At 44.4% G+C, this 23,724-nt stretch overlaps 2 protein-coding genes and 1 long non-coding RNA gene across 11 annotated transcripts in view; 2 read left to right on the top strand and 1 right to left on the bottom strand.

Annotated features, from left to right (window-relative positions):
- Nucleotides 1–1,635: 1,635 nt before the first annotated feature.
- Nucleotides 1,636–16,783, bottom strand: SPACA9 (sperm acrosome associated 9). Of its 4 annotated transcripts, XM_080990676.1 has the most exons (5): nt 16,477–16,775; nt 12,217–12,372; nt 6,441–6,643; nt 3,012–3,159; nt 1,636–1,703 (listed from the first exon to the last, which is right to left on the bottom strand). In XM_080990676.1, exons 2-5 carry the CDS (start codon nt 12,358–12,360, stop codon nt 1,695–1,697), a joined length of 504 nt encoding a protein of 167 aa, XP_080846802.1. In that variant the 5' UTR covers nt 12,361–12,372; nt 16,477–16,775; the 3' UTR covers nt 1,636–1,694. The 4 variants fall into 4 exon arrangements, with proteins under 4 accessions (XP_080846802.1, XP_080846800.1, XP_080846799.1 ...); XM_080990674.1 differs by having other exon boundaries at nt 1,636–3,159; nt 16,587–16,783; XM_080990673.1 differs by having other exon boundaries at nt 1,636–3,159; nt 16,477–16,783.
- On the top strand, nt 8,991–12,532 carry LOC308468461. The gene is made up of 3 exons (XR_013981664.1): nt 8,991–9,738; nt 11,044–11,192; nt 12,377–12,532. It is a non-coding gene; the product is annotated as an uncharacterized lncRNA (long non-coding RNA).
- A 190-nt stretch (nt 16,784–16,973) lies between the features above and the next one.
- AK8 (adenylate kinase 8) overlaps nt 16,974–23,724 on the top strand; it is a 96,742-nt gene continuing 89,991 nt past the window's right edge. For 2 of the 6 annotated variants that reach the window (XR_013981650.1, XM_080990636.1), the window contains exons 1-2: nt 19,387–19,547; nt 22,801–22,885. Coding sequence is in view for 4 of the 6 variants with exons in the window: in XM_080990636.1 (XP_080846762.1) it covers nt 19,464–19,547; nt 22,801–22,885 (169 nt within the window). In the remaining 2 variants the exon portion in view is untranslated. Of the gene's footprint in view, nt 17,194–19,385; nt 19,548–22,800; nt 22,886–23,724 lie in introns of those variants that run through there. The other 4 variants (XM_080990638.1, XM_080990639.1, XM_080990637.1 and 1 more) reach the window with 4 other exon arrangements.

Raw genomic sequence — 23,724 nt, forward strand, 5'->3', positions numbered from 1 at the left:
GGTGTGCTATTGAAGCAATAAAAGGGTACTATTCTATATGTTGGGGTGTGTGAATGACTTGATAGGAATATGTTGGATTTCTTGCATAAATCATTGGCTGGGATGGAGGCTGGGTTTGCCTTAATAAATACAGAAGAAATTTGGCACTTGGAAAAATAACTTTTATGGTTCACTGCTGATTTAATATTCAAGGGGGGATGCTTCCCTACCTGGATCAAAATGATTAAATATGTATTATATCAGAGAAAGGAAGCCAGCAAGATAGAAAAAGAGAAAAATAAATTACCTTCCAGCGCTTTCTAGTGCTAAGCAAGAATGCTTTGGTAGGTCTATAAACACCACCATAAATAATAAACATTTTATGCCGAAAGAGTTGGGGATGTAGGTTGAAAGGGCTCAATTATTCATTTATTTTACTTCCTGAATGCAGAGTAGAAACTCAAACCCCACAGTGCATTTTAACTTGCTACCTTACTACAAAGGTGTTGGTGGAAAGTGATAGCTATCTTATCTTACTCTTCTTTTTTTCTATTCTTTAAAGAAAATTAGAACTCATCTGACATCAGAGGACCAGTGGTGACTGGTGCTCATTGGGACTGGTAGGGCAGGAGGCAGGGAGCCCAACAGTAGGTGGCGCCAGAGCCAATGACAAGCAGAGCCAACTAATCCTACTTCTCCCCATCTTCCCTTAGCTGAGTTTTACAAGAGCAACACACAGGCCGAGGAGGAGAAAGCTGACAGGAAGTGCCACCCCCTGAACTGATTGCAAACAAAGAAGACAGCTAGGTGGGGAGTGGCTGAGGGAAGATTGATGTTGGTGGGGCAGTGCCCCATTCACCCTAATGGGCCAGTCTCCCCTGCAGAGAACTGGGATTCGTTTCTACCATTCTCCCACTATTATTGCAGCTTTTAAACCCACCTTTCTGCTCAGACTATCCCAGGCTAGGAAGTTTAAAGTCATGCAGTATTCTGAAAAGAATAACAGAATATGTTAGAATAACAGAAAATGTTAGAAGAGCCTGGCTGCTGCATCAGGCCAGCGACTCATCTAGTCCAGCATCTTGTTTACACAGTGGCCAACCTGATGCTCCAGTGGGAAGCCAGCAAGCAAGAACTGAGCACAAGAGCATTCTCGCCACTTGTCACCTCCAGCAACTGATACACAGTGGTGTACATATCTAGTAGTCATGATAGCCTTGTTCTCCATGATCTCATCTTTTTTTTTTTTTTTAAGCCATCAGAATTGGTGGCCATCACTGCCTCTTGTGGGAAGGAGTTCCATAGTTTAATGATGCACTGTGTGATGAAATTCCTTTGCCTGTCTGGAATCTCCAAATGGGACAGTCAAAAAGAAGTAGAGGGAGGGTGTCTGGGAAGAATCTAGGAACTGGATTCGGGCCTAAATTTCCAATGTGGAGATGAAGATGAAGAGATGAAGAAAAAAGTCATAGTAATTAGAAGTGGGGGTACCATGTTGTAGATTTATAGGTTTAAAATGAGGGTGAGGGTAGTCCTGGGTCTGGGGTTCAGGTTTGCCTGTCCCTTCTCTACCACCCCCATCCCCGGGCTCAGCATAATTTTCCTTTAGTAATTTGATCACGAAAACACCTCTATAATTCTAGCAACAAGCTGCACTTGCAGGGGAAACAGCTTTATTCAGAAGCATCTTCCGGCAAGAGGCAAAAAAACAGGAGCTAAGGATCCTGCGAGGAGGGGAAAAAAAAACAATCAGACAAAAGGAGTTGAGTTGTACTGACAAGATCTAATGTTAAAATGCTCCATTTCTTGAAAACAATGGATATTCCCTACCCCACCCCTGGCAGAAGTTGGTGTGAGTTTGCAAGAGGGAGAGAGAGCCTGGCATGCTGGAAATGTGTTTTCCCCCCTCTTTTTTATGTTTCTGTGAGAAGACAAGCCCTCATTTTTCCAGAGGTGCTTTAAAAAAAATTTTAAAGTGCAATTCTGCCTTGAAAAGTGGTCCAAGTCTCCTGAGGTGACCTGGAATCTTACTTAAGTACAAAAATACTCCTCTCCTGCCCTGTGCTTTTCCTTCTATGTGTCAAAAAGCTTTACTCAACCAAATTCAGTGCTTCCAGAAACTCAGTGTATCCTGGTTTAACTGGTGCCAGGTAGTAGTGAGCTCTAAGTGGGTGTACAAGTTTTTTGTTTCTTTTTAAGGGTATTTCCACCCTCTCAAAAATGTGTAGATGGATCCTCCTTTCTCTGGTTGTTTTACCACCTCTTTCCCCAGCTAAATAAGTAACCCATGTTAGAGTCATGATTTGGCCAGAGGTTCACACTGGGCGGACATGTAACACTCAAGCCTATAAGAAGTGCAGAAGAGGGGCAGCTGTCAAGGTGAATCAAAACCCTGTGATCTGATATGGTGGCCCACTAAACCTTCCCCTGCCTCCCCACAACTTGAGGTATCATTAAGTGCCTGGCGGACACCACACCAGTATTTGGTGGTGGCCTAATTTCACCACAGTAGGCCATTAATTCTGTAGGCCTGGTCTGCTCTAAAACTGGGGTTACTCGAACACTGTTGAGTAGGCTAAAGTATCTTCATCTGAGGGTGACCTGCTCCAAGAAAGGGATAAGATAGATCATGCTTGTCGCTACCAAAGCAGATGTATCTCTTTCTTTTCCCCCTCAGGAAAGGGCATAACTGAAGCAAATATAGGGAGACTGTTTTAATCGCCGGATGCTAAGCGAGCAGGCTGCTTTCTTTTTCTTTTTTTGGTCTTTACTCTCTCTCTCTTTTTTTAAAATGCGTGTTTGCCAGGCGGTCTCCAGGGCCCGTCGAGAAACTTTCGGATGGCCCTGCCTAGGCCACCCAGTTGCTTTAGCTTAACCCTCCTGTCCTCCCTCTCCCTGGCCTTTTCTGTCAAGCTAATGTAGGTCTGAGTGCCCTCGGTGATGAAAGCGGGCCGGCCTAAGTGGTCGCGGTCGCCCACACGGCGAATGGGCAGCTCTGCCTGGTTGTAGACGGCGGCCTTCCGGGCACTCACACTGTGTAACATGTTCCGCGGGAGCTTCTCAGTGTGAGCCACCCACTCCTTCATGCTGTCGAGGACGATGGGGATGAGGCTCACCACACCGCCGTAATGGTTCCGGGCTTCATCGCAGCTGAGGTGGTTCACAACATCGTGAGGGTACCTGTTGGACATTTGGGGGTGGCGGGGAGGAGAAGGCCAAAAGGCATTGGTACAGTCAATGGCAGTTCAGTGGTTTGGGGTCGTGGGCAGGGCCACTGAGAGCAGAGTTGGGCCCTGTTTTTTATTATTATTTTTGATTTATTTTTATTTTTTGCACAGCCTCCAGCGAGGGCAGAGTGGCTAAAAATCTTTACAAGGGATATAAAAATAAATGTGTGATCTCATGTGTGTGCTAATAATAAATACAGTGGTACCTCGGGTTACATACGCCTCAGGTTACAGACTCCGCTAACCCAGAAATAGTACCTCAGGTTAAGAACTTTGCTTCAGGATGAGAACAGAAATCGTGCTCCGGCAGCGAGGCAGCAGTGGGAGGCCCCATTAGCTAAAGTGGTGCTTCAGGTTAAGAACAGTTTCAGGTTAAGAATGGACCTCCAGAACGAATTAAGTACTCAACCCGAGGTACCACTGTATAATATTCATGTGCCAGCTGAGAACATTAAGGTCCCAACAGCTAATATCAGTAATAGAAGCACCCATGTGATCTCAGCTGAATTAACCAAATACTTTAAATGTTGTACTTGTACATGTAAGGCAACATGATGTGCATCACGCGACAACTTTGTTGTATTCACACAGAATTCACTTATGAAAACATACAGAGGTGACTGTGCATAATAAGATGAGGCTTTGTTGTCCTACTGTCAATGCACAGAAGCTAATGTTCATACAGAGTCAAAAATAAATGGGAATGCTTGGTTCACAAGCATAAGTTTGCAAGCGGTTTTTCAATGGATGTCAGAAACAATGGATAAATAATGATACAACCAAGACAAAAATACATGCAATATAGTCAGGCCCTGGGTCACCTTCTGACCCTCTTGTATTGGCTTCCCCTCCACCCTCATCAGCCCTGGTCATGAGTGGCCCTGAAACCCATTACTATTTCTGCAACAGTCCTTGTCTTCAGCATTCTAGAGCTATCCAATCAGCATAAAAGGGGAACTTTTCTGACACTGATAAAAAGCCTCTTTGTGCTGCTGGTTGGAGGCCAATCAGAGTGAAAGGAGGTGAGTCAGCTGCTGAGGATGGTCTCCTAGGGTCCCTCTGGATAAGATCCTTCCAGTAGCACCTTTAAGACCAACTAAGTTAGTTCTTGGTATGAGCTTTCGTGTGCAAGCACACTTCTTCAGATACCACGAAAGCTCATACCAAGAACTAACTTAGTTGGTCTTAAAGGTGCTACTGGAAGGATTTTTTTTATTTTGACTATGGCAGACCAACACGGCTACCTATCTGTATCTGGATAAGATGCACTGGAAGGACACCAAGCTGAGCATTTAGGAGCACTGGGAAAAGGTTCCTCACTTTTAAGAGAAGGATGTGCTAGTTCTGTTATGTACAATGGAATGTCAATAAAAACACAACTTAAGTCATTCCAAAATAAGATATTGAAGCACTCAAAATCATTTGGCTGTGTTCATGTACAGAAAACATGGAAATCTGCACCGACTGTTGGAATGCATCCTGCATCATCATCATTATTATATAATTTTACAAGATAATTTCATAATCTCAAAAGGGGATCCTGCATGAAGGGATCCTGCACTTTTAAATTTTCCACTACTCTACTGTGGCGGTTACAGAACAATCCCCCCCTTCAACTATTTGTAGGTCTTCCTCCTTGGATTGACAACAGGTTGGAATAGGGGAAAGCCAGGCCCCTTCTGTGTGATACGCCTCTTCCTCCATGTGTCTCAAAGTTAGATCTCTGAGTGAAGCTCTTCAGGTAGTTCTGGGAGAGCTGCCTATATGGAGCACCACACAGCCACTGCCAGTCAGTATAGACCAGCCTTTCTCAACCTTAGGTTCCCAGATGTTGTTGAACTATACCTCTCATCATTCCTAGCTAGCATGACCAATGGTCAGGGATGATAGGAGTTTTAGTCCAACATCATCTGGGACCCAAGGTTAAAAGATGCTGGTGTAGACAGTACTGAGCTAGATGGACCCCAATGGTCTGCCTCAATGTAAGGCAGCTTCCTATGTTCTTATATAATGGGGAAGGGCTGTAGGGCAGTTATGGGCAGAAGTTCACAGGTTTAATTCCTGGTGTCTCCAGGTAGAGGCAGGAGAGATCTCTGCCTGAAAAGCTGAAGAGCTTCAGCCAGTCAGTACAGACTGAGCTATATGGAACAATGATCTGACTCGGCAGACAACTTCTTATTTACATGATCCTTTTATTTAGAACCAGGAGCACTGGAATCTTATTTAATTATGGGGGAAGGGCTGTAGTTCAATGGTAAAGCATCTGTTCTGCATGCAGGAAGTCCCGGGTTCAATCCCCACTGACATTTCTAGCTAGGGCTGGGGAAGGCATCCTTTCTGAAACCCTGGAGAGGAGCTGCTAGTCAGTGTAGACCAGAGCTTTCCAAACTGTGTCGGCTGCAGTGTGTAGGTGTGTCATGTGAACACTCCTCGCCCTCCTCCTGGTGCTGGAAAGGGGTTAGTTTAACCTCCGGTTTGCTAGTAAAACTGAATTACTGTGTCGTGAAATGATGCGTGTCTAAAAGGTTTGTCACCAACCTGAAAAGTCTGGAAAGCTCTGGTGTAGACAATTCTGAGCTAGATGGAGATTCAGCAGAAAGCAGCTCCCTACATGCCTATTTAAATCATCCTTTAATTCAGAACCATCAGGACTGGAATCCTGGCTTTCAGGGAAAATGCCACAACTCGGTGACAGAACATCTTGCTTTGCATGCAGACGATCCCAGGTACAATTCCTGACATCTCCAGGAAGGGCTGGGATATACTCTTATCTGAAACATGAGGAACCTCTGTGCATCAGTGTAGACAATACTGAGCTAGATGGATCAAGGTCTGGCTCTGTATAAAGCATCTTCATGTGTTCATCAGGAGCACTTACAGCTCAGTAGTGGAGCACCAGCTTTTCATACAGAGGGCCATAGGTTCAGTCTTTGCCATCTCTAGCTAGGGCTGGGAATGTTTCCTGCCCAAAATCGTGGGCTGCCACTGCCTGCCAGTGTATACAATACTGAGATAGATGGATGAATGGGTCTGACTTGGTTTATAGCAGCTTTTTATGCTGCTATTCAGAATAATGGGGACTGGAATGTTGCTTTGTTTTCAGATGAAGGACAAGACATATGGCAGTTTCCTATGTTGCTATGATGGCATTAGCCAACTTGGCTCCCTCCAGATGTTTTGGGTAACAGTCCCCACCAGCCCCAGTCAGCCCATGCTCTACAAATAAATACCTACTTGGCTCTGATCCCACTGAGGTCATTGCTGTGGCTCACCAACGTTTTGCACTTGTCCAAGAGGGCATTGGTGACACTGTTACCAGGGTGTAGGGATTCCAGCCGTTGGCAAAGTTTGTTCAAGTCGCTGCAGATGCTGAGGAACAGGAGCAGGATACGTTTGTCAGTGGAGTTGTTGCAGTAATGGTCCGTGTAGGTCTGCACCTGCCGGACACACAAGGGGGAAGGAAGGCGAGTTATACCAACTGGCAAGGGCAGGGCCGGAGCTAACATGGTGGAAGTCTATATGAATTTCAGAATCAGCAGCTCTTTCCCCCCCCCAAAAAAAATGTTAACGGAAAAAACAAGTGCAAAGTTAATAAAATGGAAAGAAAACAAAGTCAAAAGTGTAAAACCATAAATCATCACAGCCTCCAAGGACAAAAGTACAAAGACACAGCGCAACTCCAAATGGATAGTAAAGTTTTCACTTATACAAATATTCCCTTTACAAATAATAAAGATATATAGAGAAGAAAGGTATTCTCCACCTGTGAGTTCCATCATTATTGAGAATAAAGGTTCTATGTAGTCTTAATTGAGCGTGAGACTAGGTAGGCAAGAGGCTTAGGTTCAGAGTAAAAGGATGCTTTTATGGCCAGGCGAAAGCATTCAAGGAGGATGCAAAGCAGGGCTATCGGGGAGCATGCTTGGGGGGGGGTGTCCAAGGGGCAGATAGAGTGGCCTAGGGGGCACACCTGGCCTCCAGGCCTGAGTTCCATACCCCTGTCCTAATGGGCTTTGGAAAACGTTCCTGGAACACACAGCCAAAGTTTGTGTGATTCATCTCCTTCCTTGTTTGGATGGGGCTTAACCCAGCCTTCTCTTCCACTGTATGCATGATGGCTGCAGCCAGAGATCCTTCGTCTCTCCAAAGAAGCTTGCAGTTTTTCTGGTTTTGGTTTGTGTTTGGTTTGGTTTGTGAATGATATATCTATATTAGTGTATGCATTGCTTAGAGATTTTTGAACAATTAAGCTTTGGGGAAGGACTGTAGCTCAGTGACAGAGCATCTGCTTTGTCATGCAGAAAGCCCCTGGTTCAATAATCAATAGCTTCTCTAAGTACCATATTTTTCGCTCTATAAGACGCACCAGACCAAAAGACACACCTAGTTATTGGAGGACGAAAACAAGAAAAAAAATATTCTGAATCTCAGAAGCCAGAACAGCAAGCGGGATCGCTGCGCAGTGAAAGCAGCAATCCCTCTTGCTGTTCTGGCTTCTGGGATAGCTGCGCAGCCTGCATTCACTCCATAAGACGCACACACATTTCCCCTTACTTTTTAGGAGGGAAAAAGTGAGTCTTATAGAGCAAAAAATATGGTAGGTCTGGGAGAAACTCCTGCCTGAAACCCCAGAGAGCTGCTGCCAGTCATTGTAGACATACTGAATCAGACCTATTGGCCCATCTAGCTCAGTACTAAGGCAGCTTCCTATGTTCCTAAGCTGTATATAAATGCTTCTAAATAAGCAAAATAATCTAGGTGCCTTGGATAAAATGATCCTCAAAAAAACAATAAAAGAGAGTTATACAGTTCTACCTAAATCCAGGACAACTACCAGGAACTAGGACATTGAACCTGCAAAAAGGAGTTATTTCCTAGTCCTGACAATCGTTTGGAGACAAATACTGTCACCTCTTGTGCTTATATTTTTTTGTTACTTTGCCTTTTCCACGCAAGAGAATGCAAACAGGGTGGGGTGGGAGGGTTGTTGCAGGGAAAAGATAATGGGGTGCAGAGGTTGCTGGCTTCAATCCGGTTCAGGCCGGTCACCTGCTGCAAATCTGTATCCTCAATTGGCTGCTTGGCAGTCTCGGGTCAGCTGTTAGTGGACAGGCAAGCTCACTGCGCAACAGAAGCCACTCGCAGTGGCTCTGCTTAATTGAGTCCCGGGATGACAGACTCAGCGGAAAAGGGCCAAGGTTGCCCAGGCAGGTCTGAGTGAACTCCCCTCCTCCTTCCTTTTTAAGTGGCCCCACCAGATTTTGAGCTCGGCCACACCGCCAAGATGGAGAGCTGTTGCCACGTACATTCCCTAATGGAAGGAATAGATCAAAATAACTGTGCATGTTACTTGCTGGAGGGTCTCTGAGGATGCCCGTTCCTTCCCAAAAGGTGGAAGGCAGATGCTTGAACCTTTGACCATTCCTGGTTGTTAAAGAATCTTTAGCTGATTCCTCACACCTGTGCTTTACTACTACTACAAAGTGCTTGTCTGAAGTACCTTATTTATCTTGGGGAACCTTATTACGACAGCCCGGCTTAGTAGGCCTGTGAGTGTGTGTATGTGGCCCAACTTACAAGTGGGGAGTTGAAAGGACAGAGAGAAGCAGCACTTTAAGGCAGACTTTCCCCAACCTTGGGTCCCCAGATGATGTTGGACTACAATTCCCATCATCCACGTTCAGGGCTAGCTCCCTGATCACTTACCATGCTGGCTGGGATGGGTGGGTGGGGCTGATGGGAATGTAGTCAATAACATTTGGATGGCGCTACTTTGGCTACCTGTGACTTAAGTACATATGTATTACATGTTAGGCCAGTCTTCTGCAACCTGGGAAGGGCTGTGGCTCACCTGCTTTGCATGCAGAAGGTCCTGGGTTCAATCTTTGGCATCTCCAGGCAGGGCTGGGAACCCTAGAGAGCCACTGCCAGTCATTGTAGGCAATACTGAACAAGATGGACCAAAAACATGATTCAGTGAAAAGGCAGCTTCTAATATCCCTGTTTAATTCAGCCTCTGCTGCAAATGACTTGAAGCAACGGAGCAAAGGTTCAGTCCCCGGCATGTCTAGGTAGGGCTGGGAGAGGCTGACTGTCTGAAACCCTGGAGGGCTGCTGCCAGTCTGTGGGGAGCTAGACGGACCATGTGTTTTTAACTTCTTAGACTCATTCGGCCTTTAACTTAAAAATATAATAATTTTGGAGGGAAATAAGCCGTTCACATTCCACTGTATGCGTGTGTTTTAATTTTTTTCTTAGTCTTAAGTATATTTAATACTTTGGCAGATCAGCTTGCAACATTCTGAATATCGTTTTTTCTTCTTTCTGCCGAAGATTATTTGGATGAACTTGAACTGAGCTTGCTTGTTTTGCAAAGGGATGAAGATGAATAGAAATTAGTTCCTGTTTGGACGTGCCACACCTGAACAAGGACTACTTGGTTTTCAAAAAATTACCTTTCCAAGTTCTGGACATCTAGAGTATGAGTATACATGGAGCGATGGAAGGCGAAGAAAAAAATGGATTTGAGCAGGTAGGAGGGGACAAATATACATGGCGACCCAGAAAGAAACAAATATTTGGATTTGGTTGGGGTGCAGGGAACAATATGCTGTTGCTTGGTACCTCCTGTCTGCTTGTTTCTGCACTTCTGCCTTAACTGTACATTTGTAAATAAGCAGATTATCACAAAGAGAATAAAGGGCTCCGTAGCACTTTCCTCTTTTTTTTTTTTTAAAGACTACTCTGTAAACATTGTAAAGGCTTCCCTTGGGAAAGGGATAACTTTGAAATGACTAGCAAGAGATCAGCCTGCTTTTAAAAAAGCATGTTGTTCAAGTGGAAAGCTTATTATGTGACTCCCCTTCCCCAGGTCTAAATGTTATTGCGAAATGGAAGTGTGAAAAATGAGGTTGTTTTATTTATTTATTTTTAAAAGAGAAATATTCCAAGACTGATCACTTAAGAGCTGACACATTTTTCCACGTTAGTACAACTCAGAAAGAATCTGTGTGTCCCCCAAGGAGGGAGAGGCAGGGTCTTCATTCATCATTCCACTTTTGACACATAGCCATTATTTTTAATAGGCAGTTTCCAAAGTTATAGTTACACCATGGGGACGCACACTGTGGGGTGAGGGAAAGTGGTGTGTGTGTCAGAGAGAGAGAGAGAGAGAGAGAGAGAGAGATGGGAAAAGGCTGTTGCTATAATACATTATGGATTCCAGATTTACCAAGGAGCAGCGAAGGACAGTATGTCCTCAATCATCTATGAAAAAGAGATGGTTATGATGGATTAACTGCATTCCTTTCAATGGGCCAAAGGAGTTATTAATTGCACTCAAGGATAAGTGAACCCAAAATCTATGTTGCTGGATACGGTTCCCAAACACTACTGTTGGTTGCTGGTTTGAAAACTATGGTTGTTGAGAAGAAAACAGCACATAGGGTTTATAATTTTCACTGTGAAGATGTGAAACTGTTTCCAACTCTCTTGCTTTCATTGTAATCAGGGGTCAGCAAACTTTTTCAGCAGAGGGCCGGTCCACTGTCCCTCAGACCTTGTGGGAGGCCGGACTATATTTTGAAAAATAATAATAAATGAACGACTTTCTATGCCACACAAATAACCCAGAGATGCATTTTAACTAAAAGGGCACATTCTACTCACGTAAAAATACGCTGATTCCCAGACCATTCGTGGGCCGGATTTAGAAGGCGATTGGGCCAGATCCGGCACCGGGGCCTTTGTTTCCCTACCCATGATTGTAATGCTAGAGTTTGTGGGTAGACACCAAGTCTATGTTTTGTTTTAGTTAGCATACTATGTTTGTTCCTAGAATCAGAATTGTAGAGTTGGAAATGAGCCCCAAGTTTCATCTAGTCCAGCCTCCTGCAATGCAGAAATCTCAACTAAAGCATCCCTGACAGATGGCCATCCAACCTCTACTTAAAAACCTCCAAGGAAGGAGAATCCACCAGCTCCCAAGTGAGTCTTTTCCACAACCCTTACCATCAGAAAGTTCTTCCTAACGTTTAGTTTAAATCTCCTATTTTGTAATTTGGGTCCATTGGTTTGGGTCTTTATTTTATGTTTGTATAAGTCCTCCCCCCTCCCCCCCCCCAAATCCAGGAAAGATAAATAGGAAGGTTTGGTTGACATAGGCTCTCCTTTCCTTCTTACATGATTAACTAAAAAAGCAAACAATGTTTGAATCTTTATGTTAAAACCTTGTAATTTATTTTGCACTCAAACATCCATAATGGATATGTTTTAGAAATGGTATACACTACGGAAGTCTTGATTTATTGGTTTTTTTTGTTTTGACAGCTGTAATTTTTTCTTTTTTCTTTTTATGTGTTTTAAAATTTAATAAATATTAATAGGGGGAGGGGAAATCAGGGGGAAGAGAAAAAAACTAGGATGGGCGAATCTGTCCATTTCAGTGTATTTGTTTCAATTCTCACCATCAGTTTGCGACTTTTTTTTTTAAGTCCTCATGAAAATTCATAAGCATTTTAGTGCAAAATTTTCCTAATATATATGCAATTTTGTCTAAATATATTAATTTCCTCTAATGTGATGCATTTTGCATGCACTTTTCATTTATATAATGACATTTATGCACTCTTCACCCTAGTTATGTTCATAATTTATTGGCACATTTTTGGACCTGCGTCACACAATTCAGAGAAGCACAGATTTCGAAGGGAGGCTGCATTTTGGTTTTCCAAAATTGCACTGGAAAGTATGCATTAAGTAGAGTCACCTGTAAACACAGAGAAACCTAGGAAGCTGCCTTACACAGAGTCAGGCCCTTGGTTCATCACTATCTATACTGACTGGCAGCGACTCTCCAAGGTTTCAGGGAGGAATCTCTCCCAGCCCTACCTGGAGATGCCATGGCGGATTGAACCTGAGACCTTCTGTAACCAAAGCAGATGCTTTACCACTGAGCTATGGCCTGAACTGGATTTCTCCCTTATCCCCTAGTTCTGGGATCTCTCCATACCTGTCCAATGCTTGACACAGGCTTGATTTTGTCATGGGCATTCTCTCGGGTGTGTTCCAGTGCAGTAATGAAGGTGAACTGCTGTTGCTGGAAGATCTTGTAAGTCTGTTCGATGTTCCGCAGGCTCTCCTTGATTTCATTCATTTTCCCCTGCTCCTAGGATTTGGAAGAAACAAGGAGACATTTGTTCAATCTCTTCGCCCTGCAAGGCCCTTTCCATCTGTCTTAGCGGGTGGGGCCCAGACTCACCAGCTCTACTAAAGAGGCTCCTGTGAGACCAGAGGGACATCACTATGCCTGACAACAACTATTGGATTCTTTTTTTTTTTTTTAATAATTTTTTATTAAGTTTTTAAACAGCAACTATTGGATTCTTTTGCCCCATCTTTTTGTGCCTGCCTAACAGCCATGTCATGCTTATAATATTTTATTCTATTGTTAATTATGCTGTTTTAAATGTGCATTTTATATTTGACTTTCCTTAGCAATGCTTTCTTTTGAAATGTTTAAGATTTTTTTTTGTTAACTTTGTTTGTGTTAAATATATATTCTGTAGTTGACCTCCTTTGTAGTTTTATTTTGAAATCTTCAAGTTATTTTAGTTTTCTGTTAATTATGTTGTTTTGACTGTATACTCTAAATTTTACTTTCCTCAGATTGTTTTATTGATGTTTTAATATTCTGTAATCCGCTTTGAGATTTTTCTTAAAAATATTAAGTGGTATAGAAATGAAACAAACAAACAGGCTTTTATAAAGCCAGTACATGCCTTATAGCTGTGATCGCTATTTCCTTACATAATTACCTGCATATATGTTGACACCTGCATTGTCCTCTTGCACTATCTGAATGGAATTAGACCTAGTACTTTTTATTATCTATTTGTTCATTGAATTATTATAGGCTATATTCCCCCTTCCCCACAAAAGGAACTCAAGATAGCATGCATGATACTTCCCCATCTCATTTAATCCCTACAGTAACCCTGATAGGGATGGATTGGGGATTAAATCCGTAAATTAAAATTTAAACCCCTTGTCCCATGTGTGTGGAAGAAATACAGTGGTGCCCCGCAAGACGAATGCCTCGCAAGACGGAAAACCCGCTAGACGAAAGGGTTTTCCGTTTTGGAGGTGCTTCGCAAAACGAATTTCCTATGTGCTTGCTTCGCAAGACGAAAATGTCTTGCGAGTTCCTGCGGGGTTTTTTTCCTCCCCCCACCCCTTTTTCCCAAGCCGCTAAACCGCTTATCAGCTGATGGCTAAGCCGCTTAACAGCTGATGCTAAGCCGCTTATCAGCTGATGCTAAGCCGCTTATCAGCTGATCGTTAAGCCGCTTATCAGCTTATCGTTAAGCCGCTTATCAGCTGATCGTTAAGCCGCTTATCAGCTTATCGTTAAGCCGCTTATCAGCTGATCCACTAAGCCCGCTAAGCCGCTAATACTGTAGCACTAATCCGCTAATGGGCTTGCTTTGCAAGACGAAAAAACCCACAAGACGAAGAGACTCGCGGAACGGATTCTTTTCGTCTTGCGAGGCACCACTGTATGAGAGTAAACAGGCTATGAAGCCTTTTTAGCCGGGTAAAAACACTTATGTGCTTTTGCAACTTACTGGAAGATAAGAATTTGACAATTACACCTATTATCCCTGTTTATTTTTGGTTTGCTGAGAATTTTTTCCTCTCTGTCCCCTTTGTTAAGATTGAACCACATGTTTCAGTAAAAACAAAAAGGTTTACTTACATTTCAATGCAGGCAGCAAATACTTCAAAGTGGTATGCCGTTAATAATACTTAGTTACAAAATACAAAATAGGTTTCCAAAATGGAGTCAGTACATTTCCAAGCACAATTTAAAGTGTTGGTGCTGACCTTTAAAGCCCTAAACGGCCTTGGCCCATTATGCCTGAAGGAGTGTCTCCACCCCCATCGTTCAGCCCAGACACTAAGGTTCCCTCATTGGGAGAAGTGAGGTTACAGGGAACCAGACAGAGGGCCTTCTCGGTAGTGGCACCCACCCTGTGGAACGCCCTCCCTTCAGATGTGAAGGAAATAAGCAGCTATCTTCTCTTTAAAAGACATCTGAAGGCAGCTCTGTATAGGGAAGTATTTATTATTTATTGTGTTTTTATATTTTTCTGGAAGCCACCTAGAGTGGCTGGGGCACCCCAGGCAGATGGGTAGCATACAAAAAAATAAAATTATTAGCCTACCTTGCAGGGTTGTTGTGAGGATAAAAGGGGGTAACTGTGTACACTGCTGAACTTCTTGGAGGAAAAGTGGGGTGGAAGTATAACAACAAATAAGGATAACAAACAGCCCCATCCTGAGTTTTGTCTGTTGGTCATGCTAGAGTGTGACCGAAATGATAAAGAATGTGGAATAAGTTTTTTCCCCTTTCCCCCACATGCCAGGTTACCTCCCATAACTTCTGAATATACAGTCAGCAGATTGCAATCTTCTAAAATACTTAATATGTGTTTGCTTCATATCCCACCCATCTTCTCATTTGATGGAGAAGCTTGATCTTAACACTAACGACTTCCCAGGTGGTTCGATTATTGGTGCTTATCCATTTGCGGACACCCGAAGCTATCTTGCCATAGAAGAGCTCAGTTGCAAGATGTGTGTGTGTGTGTGTGTGTGTGTGTGTGTTTAAAGGGAGAGTGGGAAAGATATATCACAATCTAACTCTGCAGCCCCTGATCCCCAAACAGTAAGTCAATATGGTTGTAATGATACAGCAGAAACAGACCTCCAGTCCAGAAAAGACTGACTGACAATCAGGTGCCATAAACCCTAGTGAGTCGATTGTAAACATAATGCGGCAATGCATCAACTGTGATGCCATGAAAAGACCGAGGGGACAGAAGCCTCCTCTTGGCTAGCATAAAACAGTGGCCCAAGTGACTTCAGATTTCCTCCTCGTCATTAAACGCAAAGGCTAGCTTGATGGACGTTGGAATAAGGGGCTCCTGCAGCTGATGTTAACCTTTGCTTGCTTGCACTATTGGGAGAGACAGGATTCTAGAAGTGGTGGTGGCTTTTCTAGCATGGAGGATCATGCACATTTCTAAGCTGAGATTGGGGGGGACGGACATTTATAGAATGTACTGTGGCTCCCTATCTAGATTGGTCTGGGGTTTAGGTTTGCCAGGTCTTTGGGTCTGACCCGGAGTCTCCAGGTTTCATTGGCCCTCTCCAAGTGGAAGGGGGAGAGGACATGTGCATGTGTGTAGGTAGGTATCTGGTGACACAGGGCAAGAAAAACTTCCTGTTCTTCAGGATGGGGGGATGTAGGGAATATAACCTTGGCACAAGGGCCAGGGTTGCATATCAACTCCTTCAAACATAGGCAGGTCAGAAACTGATGCCCAGAATGGTTTGTATAAGAATTAGCCAGTCTCATCCACTTACCTCCTTCCTGAGAGGAGTGTCTAGGAAAGGTATGGGACATTGTACTGCTAGAAATTCGGACACACCAACAGAGTCTTTAATGGTGCATCTAAAATAGATCACTTCTATTCAATGTGGGATGTTTATTCTCTTATGTAAACTTGACTGGCACAGCCCACTGAACTTCCTGTTTTACAGGTAAACATGCAGAGAACTAAATTTATTGAGCACTAAATTGACTCTTCTACATGCAATAGTTGTTCTATGCTGCATTGCACACTATGTTGTTTCCCCCTCCCGTTCTTCAGTATCCTTAATTATTTTTACCATCGTTTTTGCTGCATTTTGCATTTGCTTATGTCTGCAACCCTTCTGTTATGAAAAATGACAATAAAAGCTAAAACAAAACAGTAAAACAAAAAATAATAAGTTGCTGTTTTGAACATCTGCCCCTGATTTGAAGGAGGTCAGCCCAGAGCAGTGACTTGTACAGAGACACAATAGACACCCACCTCTTAGAGCAAGCAAACCTGCTTTGTTCCTGCACCAGGAGGTATTGAATGAGAGAGATATTCCTGGTTCAGGGACCCAGCAGAGTTACCTAGCCCTAGCAGACGCAGACTGAATGTCAGCCTAGAGCAGCAACGTACCGGACAGCCTTTTCGTTATTCCCGGGATTCCCAGGAACCTTTTGTTGTTTAACCTGTTTTGATTTACAGTTCTCTTCTGGCACACAAGTTTGAGAACTGGAGACCAACTGAATAAACTGAGTTACACCAGTGGGGTGCCCTTCTGGGCTTTGCAGTTCTTTCCAGAGAGATGGGTCTGCGTGTCTGCGTGCCTTAGATCAGGCTTCCCTAACCTGGTGCCCTCCAGATGTTTTGGACTGCAATTCCCATCAGCCCGGCAGGGGAGATGCTGGTGGTTGAACCTGAGACCTTCTGTCTGCCACGACGCCGCTCTGACACTGACCTCCGGCCCCTTTCCCGTTCAAACGCCGTTTTAGAATGTTCTCAGCGCAAAGCGCGCGCGCGCGTCAACTCCGCAGCCTTCCCAAGAACCCTGTGAGGTAGGTCGGAGACAGGAATGTCATTAACTTGTCTCTCCGACTTCAGGCTTCCTCCTCCCTCCGCTCCTTTCCCCGATTGTGCATGTCCCGAAGCCGCCTCCGCCGCGGGCGCTGGCTGTTGTTGGCACTCGCCGGCTCCTTGCTGGAGGCAAGCGGCCGGAGCAATTGTTACACGCGTCACCCCGGGCAACCGGGGTGTGTGTACGCGTGTGCACGTGGCCGCGGGAGGCTCTGCTGACGCAGCCGGCACGCCTCCCTGTCCAGGGCCACCCAACCCCATCCTACCCTGTCCCAGTCCCACCCGACCCACCTACAGTTGGGAGAGGAGGGGGTCGGGTGCTTTTTCTGGAGATATTTTGGAGTGCGAGGAGATAGGATTTGGACGAAGCGCCGCGCTCCCAGTGGAGCCTCCACGCTCAGACGTAGTCTACCTGTGGGGACAAGCGACCGGGAACCTCTTCTTCCCCGACCCGCTCACCATGTGAGCTTTCTTTAGTCTGTTGCAGGAAGGTAATGTGAAATTACAGTACAAAATTACAAAAAGTGATAGCGAAAGGGTTCGTGCGCTGGGAGCCAGCCAGCCATGCCTGCTTCCTGGCTATTCCATTCTTTTTTCTCCCTCCACGTTCCCCATCTTTTTGTGGCCGTGGAACATTCTTGTAATCATTAGACTGCTTTGGGAGGTGGGGTTCCTCTCCTAAAGTGTATATAATTAATAATTAATGCAGAATAAAGATTTGTTCAATTTCCATAATGGTTGAACAATCAGGAGAGGGAGAAGCCATGGCTGTTTTAAGTAGTATAATTAGGGTTGCCATATTTCAAAAAGTAAAAAGTCAGGACACCCCAAAGGTTGTTGAGCTTTTTTTAAGGAATCTCCCTAAAAATTTATTGAGCTTTTTAAAGACAAAGCGCCAACCTTCCTCCCCCCTGGACATCAATTCCGCCTTTGATACTGCTTTAAATGTATAGTACGGATGGGGCTTGCCAGGATCAAAGACCCACTCTATCACAAAACTCATATATGACCTTGATCAAAATCTCTCAGCCTGACCTGCCTCAAAGGATGGCTGTGAGTATAAAATGAGGTTCAGAAGTACCTGCTGAATCTTCTGTCCACCATGGATCAGTCGGGATGGGGGGAGGGGAAAACTTGGGTGCCCAGCCAGAAATAAATTATTTATTCTTTATTTATTTCATAAAGTTTTAACACTCCTTGATTGTAAAAAAACTCAAAGCAGTTTACAAAAGTTAAACAGTAAAATCAAGAAAAAATCAGAACCATATTTCATAACATAGGAAAGTTAAAATACTAAAACAAAGTAAAATTACTTCAACTTTTACAGCATCTGGGTAGACTTGTCTAAACAAGAAGGTTTTTCGCAATTGCCAAAAAGAGTACAGTGAAGGTGCCCACTTGATATCTATAGGCAGGGGGTCCCAAAGTGTAGGTGCTGCCACTCTTAACAATCGAGTTCTTACAAATGTGGAATAGGTATTATGTGGCACCTGAAGTAGTGCCAAAGCAGTTGAGTGGGCACATGTGGGGTAAGTCAATCTCATAGGTAAATTGGTACCAAGGTAAGGATTTTATATTAGTAACACCTTGGCCTGGTAGGAAGTCAGCAATTAGTGCTGCTCTCTGAGCGCAGGCCTCACTCCTGTCAGCAATCATGCTGCAGCATTCTGTACCAACTGCAACTTCTGGGGCAAGTGTGACAGAAGCGCCACAGAGTACATTACAGTAATCCAGTCTCGAATGCATGAACAACTGTGGCAAGGCTTTCGTGGTCCAGGAATGGCTGTAGCTGTTGAACCAGCTGCAGTTGGTATAAAGCAGTTCTAGCCACTGAGGCTACCTAATAAAAACATTTATGGATATCCGAAGGAGTACTTAGACACCACACCCAGCAGACACAAAGTCACCTCAACATGGTCTTTCTTATTATTTTGAGATATTTCTTCTTCCGTAACCATAACCTCTAACCAACAGTTGGTTAGAGCATAGTGGTGTTAACACCAAGGTTGCAGGTTCAATCCCTGAATGGGGCAGCTGCACATTCCTGCATTGCAGCGGATTGGACTAGAATGATCCTCAGGATCCCTTCCAACTATACAATTCTATGATACAGTATTTATATCTAAATTTGCATTTATACTAATGAATTAACATATGCAGCTATGTGCCCTTCCCTTTTCCCTGTTTTTTGTGTGCGCACATTTTTTCTTTGTTAGTGATGCTTTAGTTATCCTAGCACAACGATACATATTACACACACACGTATCTCTATCTATCTATCTATATCTATCTATCTATCTATCTATCTATATTTATGCGTCTTAATGAGTAGCTGAAATGTGATGTGTAGTCCTTTTCACACGATGAGGTAAATGGCCCGATTTAGAAACTATCTTAATCCTGTAACCAGTTAGCCGTTGTTGTTGTTGTTGTTTAGTCGTTTAGTCGTGTCCGACTCTTCGTGACCCCATGGACCAGAGCACGCCAGGCACTTCTGTCCTCCACTGCCTCCCGCAGTTTGATCAAACTCATGCTGGTAGCTTCAAGAACACCATCCAACCATTAGCCGTTACTGTCCCTTTAAAGGTGCAGGGAGTGTGATGGAGAAGATAGCTTCGTCGCTATCTGATGACATACACTGCCTTTGCACGAACTAGCAAGCCTAGATCTATGAGGAGATGATGCCAAATCTGGCGGCCATGGGTTTCGTCACTCTCTAGTGACGTTCTTCCTTTAGCGACGAGCTGTTGCTAGGGCAGCCATGGACGCCACTAAGAGACCTATACATATCCCGCCTCAGATGGGGCTCTACGCGGAGAAACACCGCCTCCACCAAATTATGCAGGTGAGGGGATGCTTGGCGCAGGCGACTTGAAGGGAATAAACGGCCCGCAGAATATAAAACTTACAAGGGAGTTGTCCGAGCGGGACGGGATATGTGAGAGTTCGATAATTCCCGGCTACCACCGAGGGAGGGGGAGCCTATTAGACTACAGTTCCCAGCATGCTCTAGGACAAAAGTGGGTGGACGTGCCACCTATGTTGGACTCCAGCTACCATCAGCCCCAGCTGGCATTGGTAATGGTGAGGGATGATGGGAGTTGTATTTCATTTCCCCCATTCCTGCTCTGGGGAAATGCAGTAGCTAGATTAGCATAGGGTATTTGTCCACCCTGCATTTATAGGTCAGAGTGAGCGCTGGTGATTTGCTCTTTCATTTGTATTTTATTGAAAAAGTATTACAAGCCTGAAGGTGGCGATGTGATTGTTATAAGCTGCACCCACAAAGGATCTTGGGAAGTGTAGTTTTCTCTTCACAGAGCTACAGGTCCAGCTACCCTTAATAAACTACACTTTCCAGGATTCTTTGGGAAGGGAGAAATAAGTTTTAAATATATTGTGTGGATCTGCCTATAATATCCATAAAATACAAAAAAGAGAAATATAATTCATCAAAATATTCAATATATAATAATAAATAATTGTACAGGCAACGACCATTTCGCACAGTGGTTCCATTCCTAGCCCCAACACACGTCAGTGGAATGCACATAAAAAGGTAAAGGACCCCTGGACAGTTAAGTCCAATCAAAGGCAACTGTGGGGTTGCGACTCTCATTTTGCTTTCAGGCCGAGGGAGCCAGCGTTTGTCCATAGACAGTTTTCTGGTCATGTGGCCAGCATGACTAAACCACTACTGGTGCACGGAGGACCGTGATGAGTGCCAGAGTGCACAGAAACGCTGTTTACCTTCCTGCCACGGTACCTATTTATTTACTTGCACTGGCATGCTTTCGAACTGCTAGGTTGGCAGGAGCTGGGACAGAGCAACGGGAGCTCACCCCATTGTGGAGATTTGAACCTCCAATCTTCCGATCAGCAAGCCCAAGAGGCTCAGTGGTTTAGACCGCAGTGCCAGCCTGCCCCTGTTCTTTCCTCTTCCAGGTCCAAAAAGACTCACATGTTGGTAATCGTTCATCATTTTGACATACCTAAAATGATTGCTGCCTATATATAAAGCAGAAGCATGCGATCTATTGTTAACTTGTGGCTCCCAGCCACAATAAGAAGAAAGGATAATGAACTTTGGCTAATGAACTGGAGTATCAGGGCAGTTATAATCCAGTGCTGGGAAACCTGTAGCCCTCCAGATTTTGCTCCCATCAATCCCACTCAATATGGCTGATGTTCAGGGATGATAGGAGTTGTAGTATGACAATATTTGGAAGGCTACAGGTCCCCATTCCTGATCGAAGAAGTAGCACGCAATAGATGGAAGAAGCCCTTCATTTAGAAGAGTCATTCCCTCATGAGATGATAGAATGCCTCTTCTTAGATCAGGGCAGAGAAACTGTTGACTCTCCATCCATTATTGCACTCCAACTCCCATCAGCCCCAACCAGCATGGCTGATAGTTAGGAATGGTGGGAGAGAGTCCAGTAACATCTGGAAGGCCAGAAGTTCCCCATTTATTCTTTCTTCCTTTCAAAGTTTACAGGCTAGATCTCTGGGGATGATAACCAATGATCCTGGTTTTATTGGCAACCTGGTGGTTTTAATAATAGAAAATAAAATGCAAAAAAACAATAACTGCCTTACTGTCTTCATTTTGTTTGGAAATTGTAAACAACTTTCAAGAGAGGGACGTTAAAGTGACTGTGGGTGAATGTGGAGAGAATGCAGCCTTAAACCGAGGGATAATGACATTAGATTATATGCTTGCAGTGCCGTCTTTGCCAACAAATTTGTCAATAAAAAGCTCAACAGCTTTTCTGTTTGGATTTTCACTGTTTGAAATATGACAACCCTACTGTTCCCCCTCTTGTTCCTTCCTTCTTCAGGCAACTGAATCCGAGCAGAGGGAGCAGCAGGGTGACCTGCAGAGTTGTGCCTAATTTGGCAAGGCCACAGTGGCCTCTGCTGGCTATCAGCCACAGTTGCAGGTATAGCCTTGGTGATGAGAATGAATAAGGGGCAGGCACTTACTATCTAAATCCAATCCACCTTTTTCCTGCCCAGTCAAGAAAACCAGATCCAGAGTGTGGATGGGCCAATGACATATTGGAACAGCAGCCCTGAAGCCCTGAACTTCCACCCCAATTTAATAGCCTTTGACAAGGATGTTGAAGTCTTCTAGAACCAAAAGACTGGGAGTCATCAGCACCCAGTGCTGTTTTTCTAGAAAAAGAGGTGCCGGGACTCACCACGAATGCCTCCCTTGCTCTCTTATAATGGTAATGTTGTGCACATGAGAGGTGCCAAAACTAAATTCTGATGAGTTCCGCTGGAAAAAAGCCCTTCTACACTGCTTTTGAGATCACCTTTGTCAGTTCATGCAGGGAGACTGCTGGATAGTGAGGTGGATGGTAAATCAGCACCTAATCTGTCCTGATGACCCACTGTCAGGGACAAACACTCTAGATCTCTGCCCAACTGGACAGAGAGCTTGGAGAGAGAGATGGATTTTCTATATACCATAGCTGTTTGGAGGAGTATATTCTTTTGTATGTTCTTGTGACTTGTATGTGTTCTTTTTTAAAGGAATGTTTTAATCTTATAATACGTTTTATGTTTAAACTCCAGAAGTTGCTTGGAGACTTTTGTGTAAGAAATGTTTAATGTCTAATAAATACCAGTAGTAATATTGACTGCATACTCACTATTAGCATTTAATCACACACCTCCCCCCAAGAATCCTGGAAACTGCAATTTATCCCTCACAGAGCTACAAATCCCAGCACCTTTAACAAACTACAGTTCCAAAAATTCCTGGGCAGGGGAAGTCATGCACTTCAAATGTATGAAGTGTATGCAGACAGTAACAGTAATAATAATAGTAGTACAGTGGTACCTCAGGTTACATACGCTTCAGGTTACAGACTGCTAACCCAGAAATAGTACCTTGGGTTAAGAACTTTGCTTCAGGATGAGAACAGAAATCGTGCTCTGGCAGTGCAGTGGCAGTGGGAGGCCCCATTAGCTAAAGTGGTGCTTCAGGTTAAGAACAGTTTCAGGTTAAGAACGGACCTCCGGAATGAATTAAGTACTTAACCCGAGGTACCACTGTAATAATATTTCTTTTAATTTTGTTTTTAAAGGAAATGCTTCAAGGTTTGCTTATCCATAAACCGGAAGAGCCTTTAGACTTCTTGATCAAACAATTAAAACAAGACAACTATGATGGTGAGTAAAGGGAAGAAATCATTTTAGTTGGGGAACTGGGCAACTAGCAGCTCCTGAGCTGAATCCAGCCTATGAGAGGCAGCTCCTGCCCTACAAGTTGTTGACCTCAAGTCTGTCTTTCCCACCATCCTTTTTGTCTTATTGCCTACCCTATTCCTACACATTTTCTCCCTTTATGGCAGCCACCATAACGTTTTGATCAGTTTCTCTAGGATGCAGGACATCAAGACAGCTGATCAGCCACCAACTATATATTCTGGCCTCCTCCCAAAGTGCAGGCAGTCTCCCCCCCACTCACAATTTCTCTTCCTCCAGTATGGTCCTTCCAGCAGATCTCATCACCCCATGGCTGAGCAAAGCATAGAGGCACAAGTGGGAAGCCAAAATAACAGGGGCGTCTATCTCAGCTTTTAGTTCCCCACTTCCGCTATGTTTGGCTCAGCCCCAGGGTGATGGGATCTGCTGGTAAGGCCATATCATGGTGATGAAGGGGAAAGTGATGCCTTAGTTTCAAGGGGTTGCTTCATGTAGAGATTTGGCTGACGAGCCCTAATCAGTACCCAACAGTACCACTTTGCAGGTGCGTAGCTAGCCCCGACACACGGAGCGGTGGGGGCGGGGTGATCTGCACATGGAGGCACTGCAGCGATCTGCGCATGGGGGCTCCAGGGCAATCTGCCCAGGGGGGCAGCATAGTGAGCTGCCCACGGAGTCCGCCTGGTGGACGCAAGCCCCACGCTGCCATTTCAGGCAGTGCGGGCCCCCGAACCACCGCATCACTCCCAGGAGAGATGCTTGGCTCAGGCCCCGCGATAAGTGCCACCCCCTGCGGTGTGCCG

Source organism: Podarcis pityusensis, assembly GCF_964106645.2.
Source record: "Podarcis pityusensis genome assembly, chromosome: Z".
NCBI classification, from domain to species: Eukaryota; Metazoa; Chordata; class Lepidosauria; order Squamata; family Lacertidae; genus Podarcis; species Podarcis pityusensis.

What these genes read in the sequence shown, in the direction of transcription:
- SPACA9 (XM_080990674.1), bottom strand. Translation starts at nt 12,360, where the DNA reads ATGAATGAAATCAAGGAGAGCCTGCGGAACATCGAACAGACTTACAAG. An exon ending in CTGTGTCAAGCATTGGACAG is followed by an intron (nt 6,644 to 12,216) that starts GTATGGAGAGAT and finishes TGTGTCCGGCAG; the next exon opens with GTGCAGACCTACACGGACCA. An exon ending in CTCAGTGGGATCAGAGCCAA is followed by an intron (nt 3,160 to 6,440) that starts GTAGGTATTTAT and finishes AATGTCCAACAG; the next exon opens with GTACCCTCACGATGTTGTGA.